This window comes from Pseudophryne corroboree, chromosome 4 (assembly GCF_028390025.1).
Source record: "Pseudophryne corroboree isolate aPseCor3 chromosome 4, aPseCor3.hap2, whole genome shotgun sequence".
Taxonomy (NCBI): domain Eukaryota; kingdom Metazoa; phylum Chordata; class Amphibia; order Anura; family Myobatrachidae; genus Pseudophryne; species Pseudophryne corroboree.
The window spans coordinates 336,312,504-336,329,516 of NC_086447.1; the positions used below are offsets into that span (position 1 = coordinate 336,312,504).

Below are 17,013 nucleotides of genomic sequence, written 5' to 3' on the forward strand. Positions count from 1 at the left end.
GTGGACTTAAAATATCTCACATGGAAAGTGGTAATGCTGTTAGCCCTGGCTTCAGCCAGGCGTGTCTCAGAATTGGCGGCTTTATCCTATAAAAGCCCTTACCTAATTTTTCATACGGACAGGGCAGAATTGAGGACTCGTCCTCAATTTCTCCCTAAGGTGTTTTCAGCGTTTCACTTGAACCAGCCTATTGTGGTACCTGCGGCTACTAGGGACTTGGAGGACTCCAAGTTGCTGGACGTAGTCAGGGCCCTGAAAATATATGTTTCCAGGACGGCTGGAGTCAGAAAATCTGACTCGCTGTTTATCCTGTATGCACCCAACAAGCTGGGTGCTCCTGCTTCTAAGCAGACTATTGCTCGTTGGATTTGTAGTACAATTCAGCTTGCACATTCTGTGGCAGGCCTGCCACAGCCAAAATCTGTAAAAGCCCATTCCACAAGGAAAGTGGGCTCATCTTGGGCGGCTGCCCGAGGGGTCTCGGCTTTACAACTTTGCCGAGCAGCTACTTGGTCAGGGGCAAACACGTTTGCTAAATTCTACAAATTTGATACCCTGGCTGAGGAGGACCTGGAGTTCTCTCATTCGGTGCTGCAGAGTCATCCGCACTCTCCCGCCCGTTTGGGAGCTTTGGTATAATCCCCATGGTCCTTACGGAGTTCCCAGCATCCACTAGGACGTCAGAGAAAATAAGAATTTACTTACCGATAATTCTATTTCTCGTAGTCCGTAGTGGATGCTGGGCGCCCATCCCAAGTGCGGATTGTCTGCAATACTTGTACATAGTTATTGTTACAAAAATCGGGTTATTATTGTTGTGAGCCATCTTTTCAGAGGCTCCTCTGTTATCATGCTGTTAACTGGGTTCAGATCACAGGTTGTACGGTGTGATTGGTGTGGCTGGTATGAGTCTTACCCGGGATTCAAAATCCTTCCTTATTGTGTACGCTCGTCCGGGCACAGTATCCTAACTGAGGCTTGGAGGAGGGTCATGGGGGGAGGAGCCAGTGCACACCAGGTAGTCCTAAAGCTTTTACTTTTGTGCCCAGTCTCCTGCGGAGCCGCTATTCCCCATGGTCCTTACGGAGTTCCCAGCATCCACTACGGACTACGAGAAATAGAATTATCGGTAAGTAAATTCTTATTTTTAGATATGAAAATAATTTACTGTGGGGGTCATTCTGACCCGATCGCACGCTGCAGTTTATCGCAGCGGTGTGATCGGGTCAGAACTGCGCATGCGCAGGTGCCGCAGTGCACTGGCGCATGCCAGACAGCTAGGACATGCTGCTTTCTCCTGCTTACTTTACCCAGCTGCAGCCTATCTCTCTCTTCTTTGTATCCGAAGAATCTGTATCAAGTAGCCGATTAAAGTAGAATATCTAAAAAAAAAAACACAAGGTGTGGCTACGTGCATGCCATGCCAAATGGGGTTATGTGGCTTGATTTTAGGAAAGGTGTATGTGGACACATCTGTATAAGTAAAACATGCTGCACGAAGACCGACGCTCCACACTTAGCTCGGGAAACTGCCCGGTGCCTTCCTAAAGAGAAATGCCTCTTCCTCCTGCAGGGTCCACAGATTATCCGTATTTGGATATATACCGCACCGGTGTGTAGAAAATATAGTAAAATTAATCAAATAAACCAAAATTAACAGTTATAGAGAAAACAACGTTTTCCAGTTATGATTTGGCGGTGCACCCAGAGTCAATGGGGCTGCTAACAAAAACAGTGAAGAAAAAAGAGAGACTCTTATGTGGGCGCACTCTTTACTTTTAAATGATAATATAGATATTACATGGATCAATAAGGAGAAATCTAAGTATAAAATGTAACTTTTATTAGCATCATGGAATAAAAAGATATATAGTCGTCAAATAAGGTAACAATCCAATGTATGATGAAATTATGAATTAAAAAAAAATTAATTATATTAATCCTAAATAACACAAACTTATGATATAAAGTAAATAAATGTTTAATTAGTAACAAGTCAATGCTGAAATTAGCATAATCAGTCCCGATTGCATAAATATAGTAAAAATGCCAAAAAAATGATAAATCAAAATGTAAATCCTCCAGATGATGCTTGGGCTGCCGAAACTGGCTGGCCCTGTATCCGTTCAAAATCAAAGTATATTCAAGTGATAATTTTCACGCTATTTGAACAGGGGATAGAGCAGATAGGAAAAAGATAGCAGTGTGAATCTGCTGTCAGTGTTAGACTCAGAGCGTAACGGACCAATGTGAGCTCTACAACACCGGGTATTCCTCATTGAGGAATACCCGGTGTTGTAGAGCTCACATTGGTCCGTTACGCTCTGAGTCTAACACTGACAGCAGATTCACACTGCTATCTTTTTCCTATCTGCTCTATCCCCTGTTCAAATAGCGTGAAAATTATCACTTGAATATACTTTGATTTTGAACGGATACAGGGCCAGCCAGTTTCGGCAGCCCAAGCATCATCTGGAGGATTTACATTTTGATTTATCATTTTTTTGGCATTTTTACTATATTTATGCAATCGGGACTGATTATGCTAATTTCAGCATTGACTTGTTACTAATTGAACATTTATTTACTTTATATCATAAGTTTGTGTTATTGAGGATTAATATAATTAATTTTTTTTAATTCCTAATTTCATCATACATTGGATTGTTACCTTATTTGACGACTATATATCTTTTTATTCCATGATGCTAATAAAAGTTACATTTTATACTTAGATTTCTCCTTATTGATCCATGTAATATCTATATTATCATTTAAAAGTAAAGAGTGCGCCCACAAAAGAGTCTCTCTTTTTTCTTCACTGTTTTTGTCCACAGATTATCCACAGGATAACATTGGGATATAAGGTAGCGTCAGCGGAATGGCACCAATTGATCAAAGCTTTTGGCCTCCCAGAATGCAACGGGCCAGTCTCCTATATCCCCGACTCCTAGCTCAGGCACTTTTGTTTTTTTGTTTGGTGCGGCAGATGCCGGACCATCGTCAATGGGCTGCTGGTTTTTAGCAGCCATAAGCTTTTTATTATTTTATTCTTTTTGAGCGATCTTTCTAAAAAGCGTCTTATACATACCTTAGAAAGAGTTGCTCCAACAACTCTCCACTGGGTCGCAACATCGCTTACCCACGTGTACAGTGCTGTTTCGGTGGGCGTCTATGTAGGATGTACTATCAAGTCCAGCAGACATTACCAGGCTGTGGCCGGAGCACGGGGAGAAGGTAAGGTGTCGGTTCTGCTTAGATGGGGGAGACGCGAGACACAGCTGCACTGTTTTCGGGATGGAGACTACCGAACAGTTGCTGACGTGGCTGCCGCCTCGGGTGAACCAGCGCTAGGCCTCAGGGATCATAGGCTCCAGGGGTTAGTATGAGACCACAATCCCTGGGGTTGATGTCAGCAGTGGAGAGTAAGACACTCTACTGGTCACCCCTCCTCCTGGTTCATGACTAGTTTCCTCTGAGTCTCCTGTCATGAACTGATTTCTCGCTTCCATCTGAGACGCTAGCTACTAACTAACCCAGTTGCCGCTTAGGCGGCTGTGTCACTGGTGCGTCTGTATTCACTTGGGTGTCGGTGTTCACTGATAACAGAGGTGTCTGTGTTCACTATTAGCGTTTGGATCCACTCAGCATTTGCTAGCATATTGATCGATCCTGGTAGCGGGGTTAAGTCTCCCTGTATCACGCTCTCTTGAGGCAGGTGATACAGCACTGAGTCTCTAATTGATTTCTCTCTATGAAAGGCTACCTTGCTCTATTGGAACTATATATTATTCAATGGCTACAAAAGTTTAATGTGCAAGGTAAAACTTTTCTTTTCAGCCAAGGAGGAAAATTGTGTGTGGCAGCAGTGACACCTAGTGGGGAATAATCAATTCCAATCGGAAAACTAAGTAGAAGGAGAGGATACAATTGCAAGAAAAAAAAAGATACACAGTTACTTGCTTATACAAGTACTATTGGATACAAATAGACTTTTGACAAAAAGTAGCCATTCTCGTAGGATTGGATGATATCTGATTTAACTGGCTTTTCAATGGATTTCAACCAATTTAGATTAAAAAGAGAATATATATATATATATATATATATATATTCATTAGTAGAACAGTGTGCGGGACTACAAAGGAACATCTAGCTATATATATATGCATATATATACATGAACATCATCTATATTGTCTACCACTCGCATAGGAATAAGACTTTGTGGGTAAGGGGACTTTTGGGGAGAGATTATAGGGTAAAGAAGTCAATATATATATTGTATGGGCTAATGTACTACATTGCTATTGTTACCAGCAACTGTTTAACTAAGAAACTATTATTCGGTGAAAGTAAATTGTAACACTATATGAGTACTAAATATAATCTAGTAGATAAGCTAATGTGTATGTACTGTGTTTTATGTATGATACTTACCGGAAAGAAGGGTGTTCAGTGATAAATCACCAAGGTAGCGTGAATATCTCATCTGCCTGTAAAAGAAAAGTTACAAAAGTTTAGGGTTTTCCCAGCCTAAGCCCTTTTGTGTCTAGACATCATAACGTTTAGATTAAAAGTTTGGGTGGAGGCACATAAATACGTAATATCAATAACTCTATACCCAGTAAGGTGTCACACAAAGGGGGGGGGGGGGGTAAACTGCTGGGGTCATAATTGCAGGGGCATTACCACTGGGGGCATAACTACTAGGGCGCTAAATGACTGGGAGCATTACTACAGGCAACATTACTACTGGGGGCAATACGGGCATTGCATAAGGGTCACCACTACTATGGGGTCTATATAAGGGGCACTACCAGTACAGTGGACATTGCATAATGAGCGCTACAACTGTGGGCATTGTATAAGAAGCGTCACCTCACATGCATCGAAGCCGCACGCAAATGTACTTGCCCCCTCCATGGTGCCCCCCCTATCATTTTCTTCTGGATCCGCCCCTGCCCACACCGCTAGCTGCGGCGCAGAGGAAGCTGACAAGAGCAGTGGATGACAGTGGACGGGACTATCAGGATGGCATCAGAGAGGCATGGATCCAAACCATTAAACGCTCATTCGCGGTACCGCAGCGGGAGCAGCCAAAAACTTGCTGCTGGATGTAATCAGTCTCTGGTAATTACAATCATCAGTATACCGCGCGGAATGCTTGATGCGTTTCTCAGCCTCATATCTGGGGCTGTTTCATCAGAAGTACCGCCTCCAAATCCTTGAACGTTTTTATACTCCAAAACTCCCTAATTATTAATGCAGCTATCTAATGATAATCAGGCAATTAAGGACTGTGTCCACTAGATTTAATATAATGGAAGCTCACGGGCTCCTACTTATATGATAAAAAAACTTTTGTAAATAAATGGCAAAACATAAATCTAATAAAAAAGGTTTGTACCCAACATAAACCTATTTATTCAACATTTATACGGGGAATAACAAACAAAAAACCTTTATTAGATATAAATCTAGACAGTAAAAAGGCAAGGGAAAATACATTAAACTCTATAAGTGTAAACATATATATATATATATATATATATATAAATTAAAAATAAATATAGAAATACTTATAAAAATATATAGATGTCTCATAGCCAGATGATTACCATATGGTAGTTTTATTAAAAGTAATATCAAATTCCAGGACTTGACCAATATATCTACTCTAATATTTAATCCTTAGATGAAAAAATAGCAGAGTAAAAGGACATTTCATTACACTAATCTTTCAGGAAGAAAAACCTTATATGTAAATATCTACAGTATATCCATATAGAGAATGCATTACATATACAGTAATATAGACATAAACGTACATATATTGAGTGTCACTCTTCAGATTTTCATAAATTTGTTTTAATTTTGCTAAATAAGAATATGAAAGACCCAAAAAGTACCCATTTAGAGACCCTCAAACCAATGATCACAATGCTACGGATCTAACTAAACACGATGTGATCAGACTTTAATGGCATGCATGAAAAATGTAAATGGCAATATAGTGCCTAAAACTGAACTACCACCATTTAGGGACTGCTCTACAATCTAAACTAAATAAAAAGATGGAATGGGCATCTAAGCCTAGAGATAGGTGGTGCAATGGGACTGAAACTATGTTGTGGGATAAGCCATATAGAGGGAGTCCCCATGGACCTAGGGTTCCTACCCCTAATACGGATTTACACAATTAAATGTTATTAAGCTCAATAGTGTCATTAAGGCCCACAGGAACCATAGTTCCAAGTTTATAAATCCAAAAAGCCTCCTTACGACAAAGCTTCTTATACCTATCTCCCCCTCTAACTGATGGGGGGATCTGTTCAATAGCTTGTACTTTAATGTCCTTAAGGATCCCCTTAGGACACAATCCAAAATGGCAGGGTAAGCTGTGTGTTCTGTTGCCTTTGATAAGAAATCTCCTTAAATTTATTTTTTTCTTTTTATGGTACATTATTAATTGTCTACTCTCAGGGGTGCACCTCCACATGAGTTATTGTAAAAATCCTTCTCTATAGGATATCATTTCAAATTACTGTGGTTTATCAATTTACTGTTGTTATAATCATAATATCTATATCTTACCACCTGTGCTCAAGTTTTTCCTTTCCTTTCCCCTGACCCTACCCTTTCCTCACACATTGCACCAGGTAGAGCCCATTATACACATTATGCCAGGTGTATGATATAAAATGCAACATTTCCCCGGCACTCATTTTCCTTCAAGGATGATTTGCTCTGGTGCCCTCCTGGGGGGTAATCGCCCCCACAATATTCTATTACAAACTGTAGTCGACACTCTGAGACTGTATCAGGCGTGGATTGAACCCCAAAACTGGTGCCTTTATTGTGCATATAAACATTGGGACAGTGTAAAAACAATGTGTCACATAAAAAAAATAACATACATGTCACTTACCCCACCAATGACTTCCCCCCAGCACGCTCCGAGGCCGGCAGGAGCATGGAGTGTGCTGGGGGGAAAGTCATTGGTGCCCAGTTGTATATTTTACTTTGAAGACCACAGATTGCATTTAGAAGGATAAACAGACCAAAAGATATAAAAAAAAAAAAAAGAAGAATCATATCTATAGATAGAAGCTATGTTATTGCTGGAATGTGACCCCAGAGGAGGCTGTACTCCACAATCAGTCACCATCTTAACCCCCCCTGTAATAAAGGAGCCATTTACAAAGAGACCTCTGATCATTGGGGCAGCCCATTACTTCTACTCACCCTCCGCCAGTGCTGCAGTGCTGTGGTCCCTTCAGTGACAGACAGTGTCACTCTGGCTGGCAGCGGCTCACTCACTGTGCAAGCACACTTACACTCCATTGTATCCTGATTGGCGGATAGAACCAGCAATCAGTGTTTGATGGCTGTGATCCAGCCAACGCCATCCACCAATCGACACTTGTATCATCCAGCAGTGGAGCCGCAGCGAGACCACGGATGCTGACAGCTCCTGGGCTGGCAGTGAAATTGTGTATAGCCCTGCTACAGCTAGCGGCCGGGAGGCAGCAAAAGAAAGCTGGCTGCTCCAGTTGTGGCAGGTAAGCATTCTTTTCCTGCCACTGGGCTGCGGCCATTGGATGCAGAGCACACGGGGGTGCGGGAGCCGGAGGAGCAGTCAGAGCGGCAATCAGCGGAGCACGCGGGGGCAAGAGGCGGCTGATCGGTATGTATGTGGAAGGTGCGCCCACAGGGTAAATGCTCTGTGGGCAATGCACCTTCTGCACACTCCTAGTTATGGCCCTGCCTTTTGCTGGAGATATTATTTTTGGTAAAAAATTAAAACAATATTCTGGAGTCTGAGGCAGACTCTAAGAAAGTCAAGTTTTCTTCAGTTTACAAGTCTAAACCTAAGTTTCCAGCTTTTCGGTCCTTTCGGACCCAAGGAAAAGCGAAAGGAAAGGGTTACGGCAAACAGTCCCAATCAGATAGGTCTGGAAAGACTAAAAAGCATTGGGTTACCAGAGGGCCTGATTCCAAACCAGAAGATAAGCCATCAGCCTGATGGCACGGGCCTCCACCTAGGGATGCCCAGGGTGGGATACCAGCTTCTTTTATTTGCACAGAACTGCAGCAGTCCACCACAGATGCCTGGGTGCAAGAAGTGGTATCTCACGTTGATGCATTTGCCTTCAAGAAATACCCTCTGCAAGGATTTATTTGTACCAGCCTGTCTTCAATGGAAAGGAAGGCCAGGGCTTTACGGGAGGGACAAGGTTTCTTTTCCAACCCGTTTTCTACTACAGAAGCCGAATGGGTCATACCGGCCCATTCTCAATCTCAAAACTCTGAACAGATACATTGGGTGCCTGGTTTTCATATGGAAACTTTATGTTCCATTAGCTTGGCCTCGGAGCTGGATGATTTTATGGTATCTCTAGATATCCAGGATGCTTACCTACATATACCTATAGCACTGTCCCATCAGTGCTATCTCAGATTTGCTATCCTCTGGCAACATTTTCAGTTTAGGCCCTACCATTTGGACTGGTTACAGTTCCAAGAATGTTCACCAAAATTATGGTGGTGATGGCGGCCAATCTCCTTCGTCAGGGTATAAGGATTTTCCCATAGCTGGACAACCTATTAATCCTGACTCAATCTCAGGAAATTCTCCAGTGCCATCTACAAATGACAATCGCCTGTTTACAAAGCCAAGTATGGCTCATAAATTGGGCGAAGCCTTCCCTGGTTCCGTCACAACACATGACGCACCTGGGGGCTGTATTGGATTCCAGGCTTCAGAAGTTTTTCTACCTCTGAAGAAAATATCCATAATACAAACAAGGATTCAGGAGCTACTACACAGTTGAAGAGTATCCATTCATGCAGCAATGCGAGTGATGGGATCTACGGTATCAACATTCGACATGGTGGAATATGCGTAATTCCACTCGAGGCCCCTTCAACGTCTGATGCTTTTCAGATGGAATGGACTGCATCATACGATAAAAACCCAGACTATGGTCCTTCCTCAGGAAGTACCGAGGTCATTAGCCTGGTGGCTACAGACATCCCATCTGGACAAAGGGCTACCCTTTTGGATCTCAGAGTGGGAGATTCTAACAACGGATGCCAGTCTTCAGAGTTGGGGAGCAGTGTCAGAAATGTGTTGCTTCCAGGGGCAGTGGACCAAGGAAGAAAGTTGCCTATCAATAAATATATTGGAACTTCGGGCCATATGTATGGCATTCACTCAGGCAAACAACATATTTCAAGGAAAACTGGTTCAGATTTGCTTGGACAATGCGACGGCAGTAGCATTCCTCAATCATCAGGGAGGAACTCACAGCCAAAAGGCAATGAAGGACGTAAGCTGCACATTAAGGTGGGCAGAACTTCATCATCCGGCCTTGTCCGCAGTGTTCGTTCCGGGAGTCCAAAACTGGGAAGTGGATTTTCTCGGTCGACATGCCATTATTGAATGGGCCTTACATCCAGAAGTCTTCCAGATTCTGGTAGACAAGTGGGGGCTGCTGTAGAATGACCTCATGGCTTCTCGTCAGAGCAACACATTTCCCGCATACGGGTCAAGGACAAAGGATCCCAAAGCGATCTTCATGGATGTTCTGTCAGTGAGAGGGGTGTTTCATTTGGCCAATTGCATGTTGGCCAGGATGAGTTGGAAAAACAAACAATGAAAGGGCGCCGGGATACTAAGAGCTACGGCATGGCGCAGAAAACATTGGTACACAGATCTGCAGAGGCTGTCCGGGGATATTTTGTTTCTACTGCCTCAACATCCAGATCTACTTACTCAGGGTCCTTGTCATTACAAACACCTGGATTGGCTGTCTTTGATGGTGTGGCTTTTGAGACATCCTGAAAGCAAAAGGATTTTCACAACAGGTAATTTAAACAATGTATAGGACAAGGAAACCATCCTCGGCTCGCATTTATTATTGGTTATGGCAGGCTTATATTCAGTGGTGCACTGCCATAAATTATGACCCGAGGTCTTTCAGAGTTTCAAGAGTTCTAGCATTCCTTCAGGCAGGAATGAATAAAGGTCTATGTGTGTCTTCCTTAAAGGTACAAGTGTCAGAACTAACTGTGTGCTTCCAAAAGAAATTTGCTAACCTGCAGGATGTTCGCATTTTCTTTCAAGGAATGCTTCACATTCAGCCTTATTTTGTTCCCCCTACAGCCCCTTGGGATCTAGAAATAGTCCCTAGGGTGTTTTAAGTTGCCCCATTTGAACCACCAAAAAAAAGTGGATTTGAAATGGTTGGCAGCAAAAGTTTTCTTTCTACTGGCAATTGCCTCAGCTAGAAGAGTTTCAGATTTAAGGGCGTTATCATATCGCCCTCCTTTTCTGATATTTCATCCAGATAGATCAGTTCTCTGAACTAGATCTGGTTTTCTTCCTAAGGTGATCTCTAAACTAAACCTTGATGAAGAGATTGTTGCTCCAGCTTTTCAGGGACCGGACTTCTCTGTGGGAGATGCATGATTGAACGTGGTCCATGCTTTAAGGATCTACATGGACCGTACCAGTGGCATCAGAAAGATAGACACTCTCTTCGTTCTCTACGGATTTCACACGAGAGGATGGCCTGCTGTCAAGCAGACACTGGCGAGGTTGCTTCAGAGGACTATTTCAGATTCATACTCTCAAGCTGATCTTCCTATTCCGACTAATGTCTCTGCTCACTCTACTCGTAAGGTAAGTCCTTCATGGACAGCACAACGTGATGCCTCAGCTGAAAGATATGTAAGGCAGCCACATGGGGTTCTATTAACACATTCATTAGACATTATGCCTTTGATACCTTTGCCTCTCAGGACGCTGCATTCAGGCGAAGGATTCTCCTGTCTAATCAGGAGTGTCCCCTCCACTAATATTGCTTTGGGTCATCTCAATGTTATCCTGTGGATAATCTGTGGACCCGGCAGGAGAAATAAGTAGTTATGGTAGACTTACCATCGGTAACTCTATTTCTCCGAAGTCCACAGTATCCACAGGGATCCCACCCTGATGCACCTGATTTGAGGATCTTTACACTTACTAATCTCTTCCCTCTTGTGTGGAAGTGTGTGTATGTGTTCTTCTCACCTGATTAAGACTCTCTATGATGCTCCTGCCTTGAGCTTTGGAAAATAACTGAATTGCCTGAGCCAGTAGGTGGGGATATAGGAGACTGGCCCGTTGCATTCTGGGAGGCCGAAAGCCTTGATCGATTGGTGCCATTCCACTGATGCTACCTTATATCCCAATGTTATCCTGTGGATACTGTAGACTTTGGAGAAATAGAGTTATCGACGGTAAGTCTACCATAACTTATTTTTGATGCACTACATGCCTGTATTCCATTCCCTTCCTGACCATCCAGATCAAAGAATCTGCCCTCACCAAGGTCATCAATATGCCTTTTATTGCCAAAGCCAATGTTTACTTCTGAATTTTCTCTGTTAGAGCTGTCTGCTGAGCTGATATCCCCTTCATCCTTTCTCATGGCTCTCCATCCTGAATAACTCCCAATTTCTCAAACCTGACCTAAACCAATCTCTTTGTTTGTCCCCCATCCATGAGCCTCTCATCTCCCACCGCTATATATTTCTGTTGATAGCATCTGCTTCCCTGCTGACCCTCAAGTCTGCTGTATGGATGCCATCCTTGACTTCTCCCTCTTCTTCATATCTCCCAGTTAAAATATTGTGTACTCTCTGCAGTGTCTTTATGATCAGGACCTTTCTCATCTCCGATGTAACTTAGGGGTCTATTTACTAAGCCTTGGATGGAGATAAAGTGGACAGAGATAAAGTACCAGCCAATCAGCCCCTAACTGCCATATCACAGCCTGGATTTTAAAAATGACAGTTAGGAGCCGATTGGCTAGTATTTGATCTCCATCCACTTTATCTCCATCAAAGGCTTAGTAAATAGACCTCTTAAAATCTCATCCAAGCACTTATCTGCCACTCAACTGCTGTATCCTTATAATTTCTGGCCTCCACCAAACCCACTTTTCCTCATTTCAGTCTATATTAAACACTGCTTTTCAACTAATTTTCCTCTCTTGTTACTCAATGCCAGCCTCACACCTCTGCAAACTGTTCACCGGCACCAGTCCATGTCTAAAAAAGAATTAGTTTCATACTCATCAACCTTTTATTTAAATCACTCACCTCAAATCTCTCAATCACTCCTCCCCTCCTAAATTTACAACATCTCTGCCTACACTCCCACACATCCCCTCCACTTTTCAACTGATTGCTATCACACCTCCACACTAATACCCTCCTGTTATGCCCTCCTTCAAGCTTTCTCCTGTTTGCCTCTCTCCTCCAGAACGCAGTTCCTCTTCAAGTGAGACTTTTTACAGGTCAGCATACAACACCTTCTCCTAAAGCTCTGCTCTATCTTTCAGCTGTTCCTCCCAGTTCACTCTCCAACTGTCCACTCCTCTACTAAATTTGTAAACTGTCATGGGCAGTACAATATCTGGTGAACGGGCCGATTGTATACTGTAGGTGTGTACCCAGCATTATACTGGAGTTACTGTAAACAGGAGGGAAACAGAAGAAGATCATTTTACCAGAAATCACTGCTAGGGGAGTACCTCATCGGTTACCTTGCTACTTAACACACCTGCTTTCTAACCTTCCTGGACACACTCCTTCCTGAACTCCTTGCCTGGATAGTGCTATCCTGTGAATCCTATATAATTACCATTCTTATTCTTATTCCTCTTCCTCCTCTTCCTCCTCTTCTTCCTCCTCCTCCTCCTCCTCCTCTTCCTCCTCCTCCTCCTCTTCCTCCTCCTCTTCCTCCTCCTCCTCCTCCTCCTCCTCTTCCTCCTCCTCTTCCTCCTCCTCTTCCTCCTCCTCCTCTTCCTCCTCCTCCTCTTCTTCCTCTTCCTCCTCCTCCTCCTCTTCCTCCTCCTCCTCCTCTTCTTCTTCCTCTTCCTCTTCTTCTTCTTCTTCTTCCTCTTCCCCTCCCTCTCCATTGCTGAAATGAGATTGCATAGCATCAGTGATGCAAATTGAATAAGGCCCTGTATCGCCATCCTAGGTATTTACTTGATTACATAAAGTAAAAACTTTAAGAGTAAAAAAAAAAAAAAAATAACACTAAAAGTAATTGTGAAGTCATATTATTAAATATGCTTTAATTGTTATTGTACATTTAATCTTTATTTCATCCAGGAACTGGATCTAATGACCATTATGATGATTTATATTGGCTAGTGATCTCCAGTAAATAGCAACATCATTAGATGCGGTATACATTAGCCTAATATGTTGATACGGTGCAGCTTGCGCCACACTGAAGGACGTATGATGAGCCTCTTAATACCAGCCTTCATTTGTAGATATCAAAGTGGCCTTGGACAGTTTTCCAATGTCATCCGTCCTTTCCTGTCTAGTCTCCATCTTAGAAAATAGCTACTGTAGCATATTTCCTTCTCTGTGTCCCCTCCATGTCTGTTTTTCCTAGGAGCAGCTGCAGAAGAGAGAGAATACAATGTCATACTGATACAAGTCATTATTAAATAGATATATTTGCTTACAGCTTAATAAACATTAAGTTGGCCATGATCTTCCTTGCTTTAAGCATAGCTTGAGCTTGACGGGTCCTGGAGCTTTATTATTTTTCACTGCATATAAATGGTGGAAAATGAAACCTGTTAGCGCAATTGATTATAACTTTAAGCATATATTATAGGTACGTATTTTCTAATATATATTGTTTTTGGATTGTTTCACAGTGAGTTTAACTGGCCCTGCTTCAAAACTGGCTCCTTACAGACCAGCAATGAGCCTTCGCTCTCCTCCATTACTGCTGTCAGTGTTCATCCACATTGCATTCTCCCTCATTATACAGACCAGTGCATTCATACTGGTGCAGCATCAACCATGGTACAATGAAAGTGATGTCTTCAGGTGAGCGTTTCAGAACTGCTTTACTGTGCAATTTTCTGTGACAGGATGAGCAGCATATTCATTTATAGGGGGTTGTGTATTATTCTTTGTCTCCCTTAGGGAGGTATCCTATTTGGTGCGATCATTTGTTGGGCGATAGATACGGTCATTATCATGATATCCAGTTATATGCCAAAAAAGGATCAGCAATTGTGCGGTTACACATGGGATCTGAGATAAGCATCCCAATCCCATGTGTTATCGCTGGCACTGTCAGAGTCTGCTTGACTGAGTGCCAAACTGTGGAATGTCCAAGGGGTGCTCTGTCACAGACAGAGCAAAGGCCACTGTGTTCCTGACCTCACCAAGGTACATGCCCCCTGTTCTTTACACCGCGCAGGACATTGTGCTTTTACCCCTGTCACCCACTGCCTCTCACTGTCACCCTTTGCCTCCCCCTGCCTTCTGTTTTCACCCTCTGCCTCTCTATGTCATCATCTGCCTCCTCCCTGCCTTACCCTGCCATCCTCTGCCTCTCCCTACCACCAATTGCCGTGTGGCATATTGTGAACTATATTTTTCACCTGGTCCCACTAATCACAAGTTCCGCCACTGCTTCCTGGGTTAAGCCAAGTACAGGGCTGCCATCAGAAATTGCGGGGCCCGGGACTGACAAAATAGGCAAGGCCCCCTCCCCTATTGTGGAGGAGTCAGGTGTGTGTGTGTGTGTGTTATATACACCCACATGCATGCATACATACATGGGCTGCTGTCGGGAGGGCCCGGGATGCTGATGCCGCTGCTACATACATACATGTGCCGCTGTCGGGTGGGCTGATGCCGTTGCCTGCCCACCTCCATCCCCGCTGTTCTGCTGCTCTCCTCCACCTCCTGCAGCTGTTTTGAAAACGTCCCTCCCAAAATGGCCGCCGCCTCGGAGGAGACAGTTATTCAAGATACTAGAGGGCTCCTCTAGTATCTTAAATTACTGTCTCCTATGTGGGGGCAGCCATTTAGGGAGGGAAGTTTTCAATACAGAGCTGCTGAAGAGTCGGAGGACAGCGGCAGAACAGCGGGGACGGCGGTGGGCAGGTGGCTGCATGAGCATCCCGGGCCCTCCTCTTTCTGTCAGAGACAGCTGTGCCCCCAGCGTCCCTGGCCAAGTATATTTATGGATGGAATTGTAGAGTTCCTTGTCATTAAAATTCAAATGCAACAGGATAGGAGGCATCTGTAGGAGATAGATGCATCCTGTTAGCATTTGTGAGATCACCATTGCGACTATTGTGGGCAACGGTTGCGATTCCCGATGGTTTCAGTCACCAGCCAGCCTGCTTATGCTGAACCTTACTCAGGCTTCCCATAGAATCCAGACACCTGGGTCCAGGAAGTCTGTGTCCTAAAACGCAGACCTTGTACCTGTCAGGTGCGGCAGCCTGACATCATTTTGCATACAAATATGAATAAGACCCCATGCTCCATGCTTCACTTATGTCATTTGATCCTTATGAGCCATATGGCTGAATATTACTTCAGGCCAAAAAATGGTATATCTACTAGATCAGAACTGTAACTAAGGGTGTGTGAATAGTGCTGCAGCCTAGTGGGTGGCACAGTCACTGCCGCTTGGCAACTGTGTTTTGTGTAGCTCAGCTTCTTCCTGGTCCTAGAGGCCATGCCACCTCATTGTGACATCCTGTCATCAAATGTGCAGGAGGTGGGCACAGCCCAGGGCACATTGTCTCCCTGCTACAGCCCTGTACAGGATGATTTTCTAATTCCATTATTTTGCTTCACATAAGCCTTTCATGCACACTGGGCAAGGAAACACTAATCTTTTTGCTTCTGCAACCCCCATATTGTCTTCATGTGGAAAGCAGGGCCTTCTCTTCTCTGTTTTTTCTTTGAAATTATATAATTTTAACACTGTATATATGTAATTATGTTCTTTTGTATACTATTTTCTTCTACTTGTACAACTTGTATGTGTTCCACACCAGGGGGCATGTGTAAAAGGGTCTGAGTTTGCCGGAGGGCTTTTTTTTAAAGCAGCAATCATTTACAAGGCATGGTTTTGCCTTGTAAATGATGCTGCTTTAAAAAAATGTCCACACTTCTGGCAAACTAGGACCCTATTACATATGCCCCCTAGTATGGTGCTGTGGATCCCTTTTGGTTACCTTATAGACAAGGATAATAATAGGCACAGATCTATTGATTTTTTTTCTTTATCCTAAATTCAGAAAAGAATCGTTTATGTTTTTGTGTTCTTTCAGTATTCTAACAAAAAATGCATTGCTTTGTATATTTCATATGAATCAGTGCATGTGTTCATCAAAACCAAAGTTACGCCAACCACACAGTACATATGGCACACAGTCACTCTCAAAACTTCCTGACCACAACACTATGGCCTGTGAGTGGAATAAACCTGATCGTTGTTGAATTTGTGTTTTCCAAAGGAAGACCTTTCAGAAAGCCCATATATACTAACTGTGAGTATCTACCCTCTCCTACCTTGTTTTACTTTAAAAAAAATTGTATACTGTAAACATAATATCAAACCCCATCAAAGAATCCAAGTTGTGGCCATACAATATTAGATTATGAATGAGTCATGGGTAATCTATATTGTATGGCCGCCATGAGCAAACATGACCTGGTTTATTGCACTAGGGGGTGTGGCCATGATGGCTGAAATACAGTAATGGTACTGTAGAAAGATTTTTTTTTTAAATGGAAGAGGAGCCAATTTGTCTGCACGTGTGTAGAACACTCAAAGCAGGACCCCTAAGAAGTTGCTATCATGACTGTGACTCCTTGGCAAATGCCATTGCAAGTGTTGAGACTGTTATAGGGTGACTCTTTGTGCAAAATGGGAGCTTTGCTGAAGTGGTACTGACAATAGTTTCTGCATGTGGAAGCAATGCAGTTTTGAAAGAAACTTCCCAGCTGGTCAAAGCACATTTTCTCTAATGTCCTAGAGGATGCTGGGGACTCCGTAAGGACCATGGGGGATAGACGGGCTCCACAGGAGACATGGGCACTTTAAGAAAGACTTTAGGTCTGGGTGTGCACTGGCTCCTCCCTCTATGCCCCTCCTCTAGACCTCAGTTTGATACT

At 43.3% G+C, this 17,013-nt stretch overlaps 1 protein-coding gene and 1 long non-coding RNA gene across 2 annotated transcripts in view; one reads left to right on the forward strand and one right to left on the reverse strand.

Annotated features, from left to right (window-relative positions):
• The window catches only part of LOC134910905 (probable cation-transporting ATPase 13A4), a 350,913-nt gene that overhangs the window by 261,392 nt on the left and 72,508 nt on the right, over positions 1-17,013 (forward strand). The window contains exons 26-27 of the mRNA XM_063919292.1: positions 13,737-13,911; positions 16,213-16,385. Coding sequence (XP_063775362.1) covers positions 13,737-13,911; positions 16,213-16,385 — 348 coding nt within the window. The remainder of the gene's footprint in view (positions 1-13,736; positions 13,912-16,212; positions 16,386-17,013) is intronic.
• On the reverse strand, positions 1,189-12,745 carry LOC134909501 (uncharacterized). The gene is made up of 3 exons (XR_010175953.1): positions 12,698-12,745; positions 4,441-4,496; positions 1,189-1,382 (listed from the first exon to the last, which is right to left on the reverse strand). It is a non-coding gene; the product is annotated as an uncharacterized LOC134909501 (long non-coding RNA).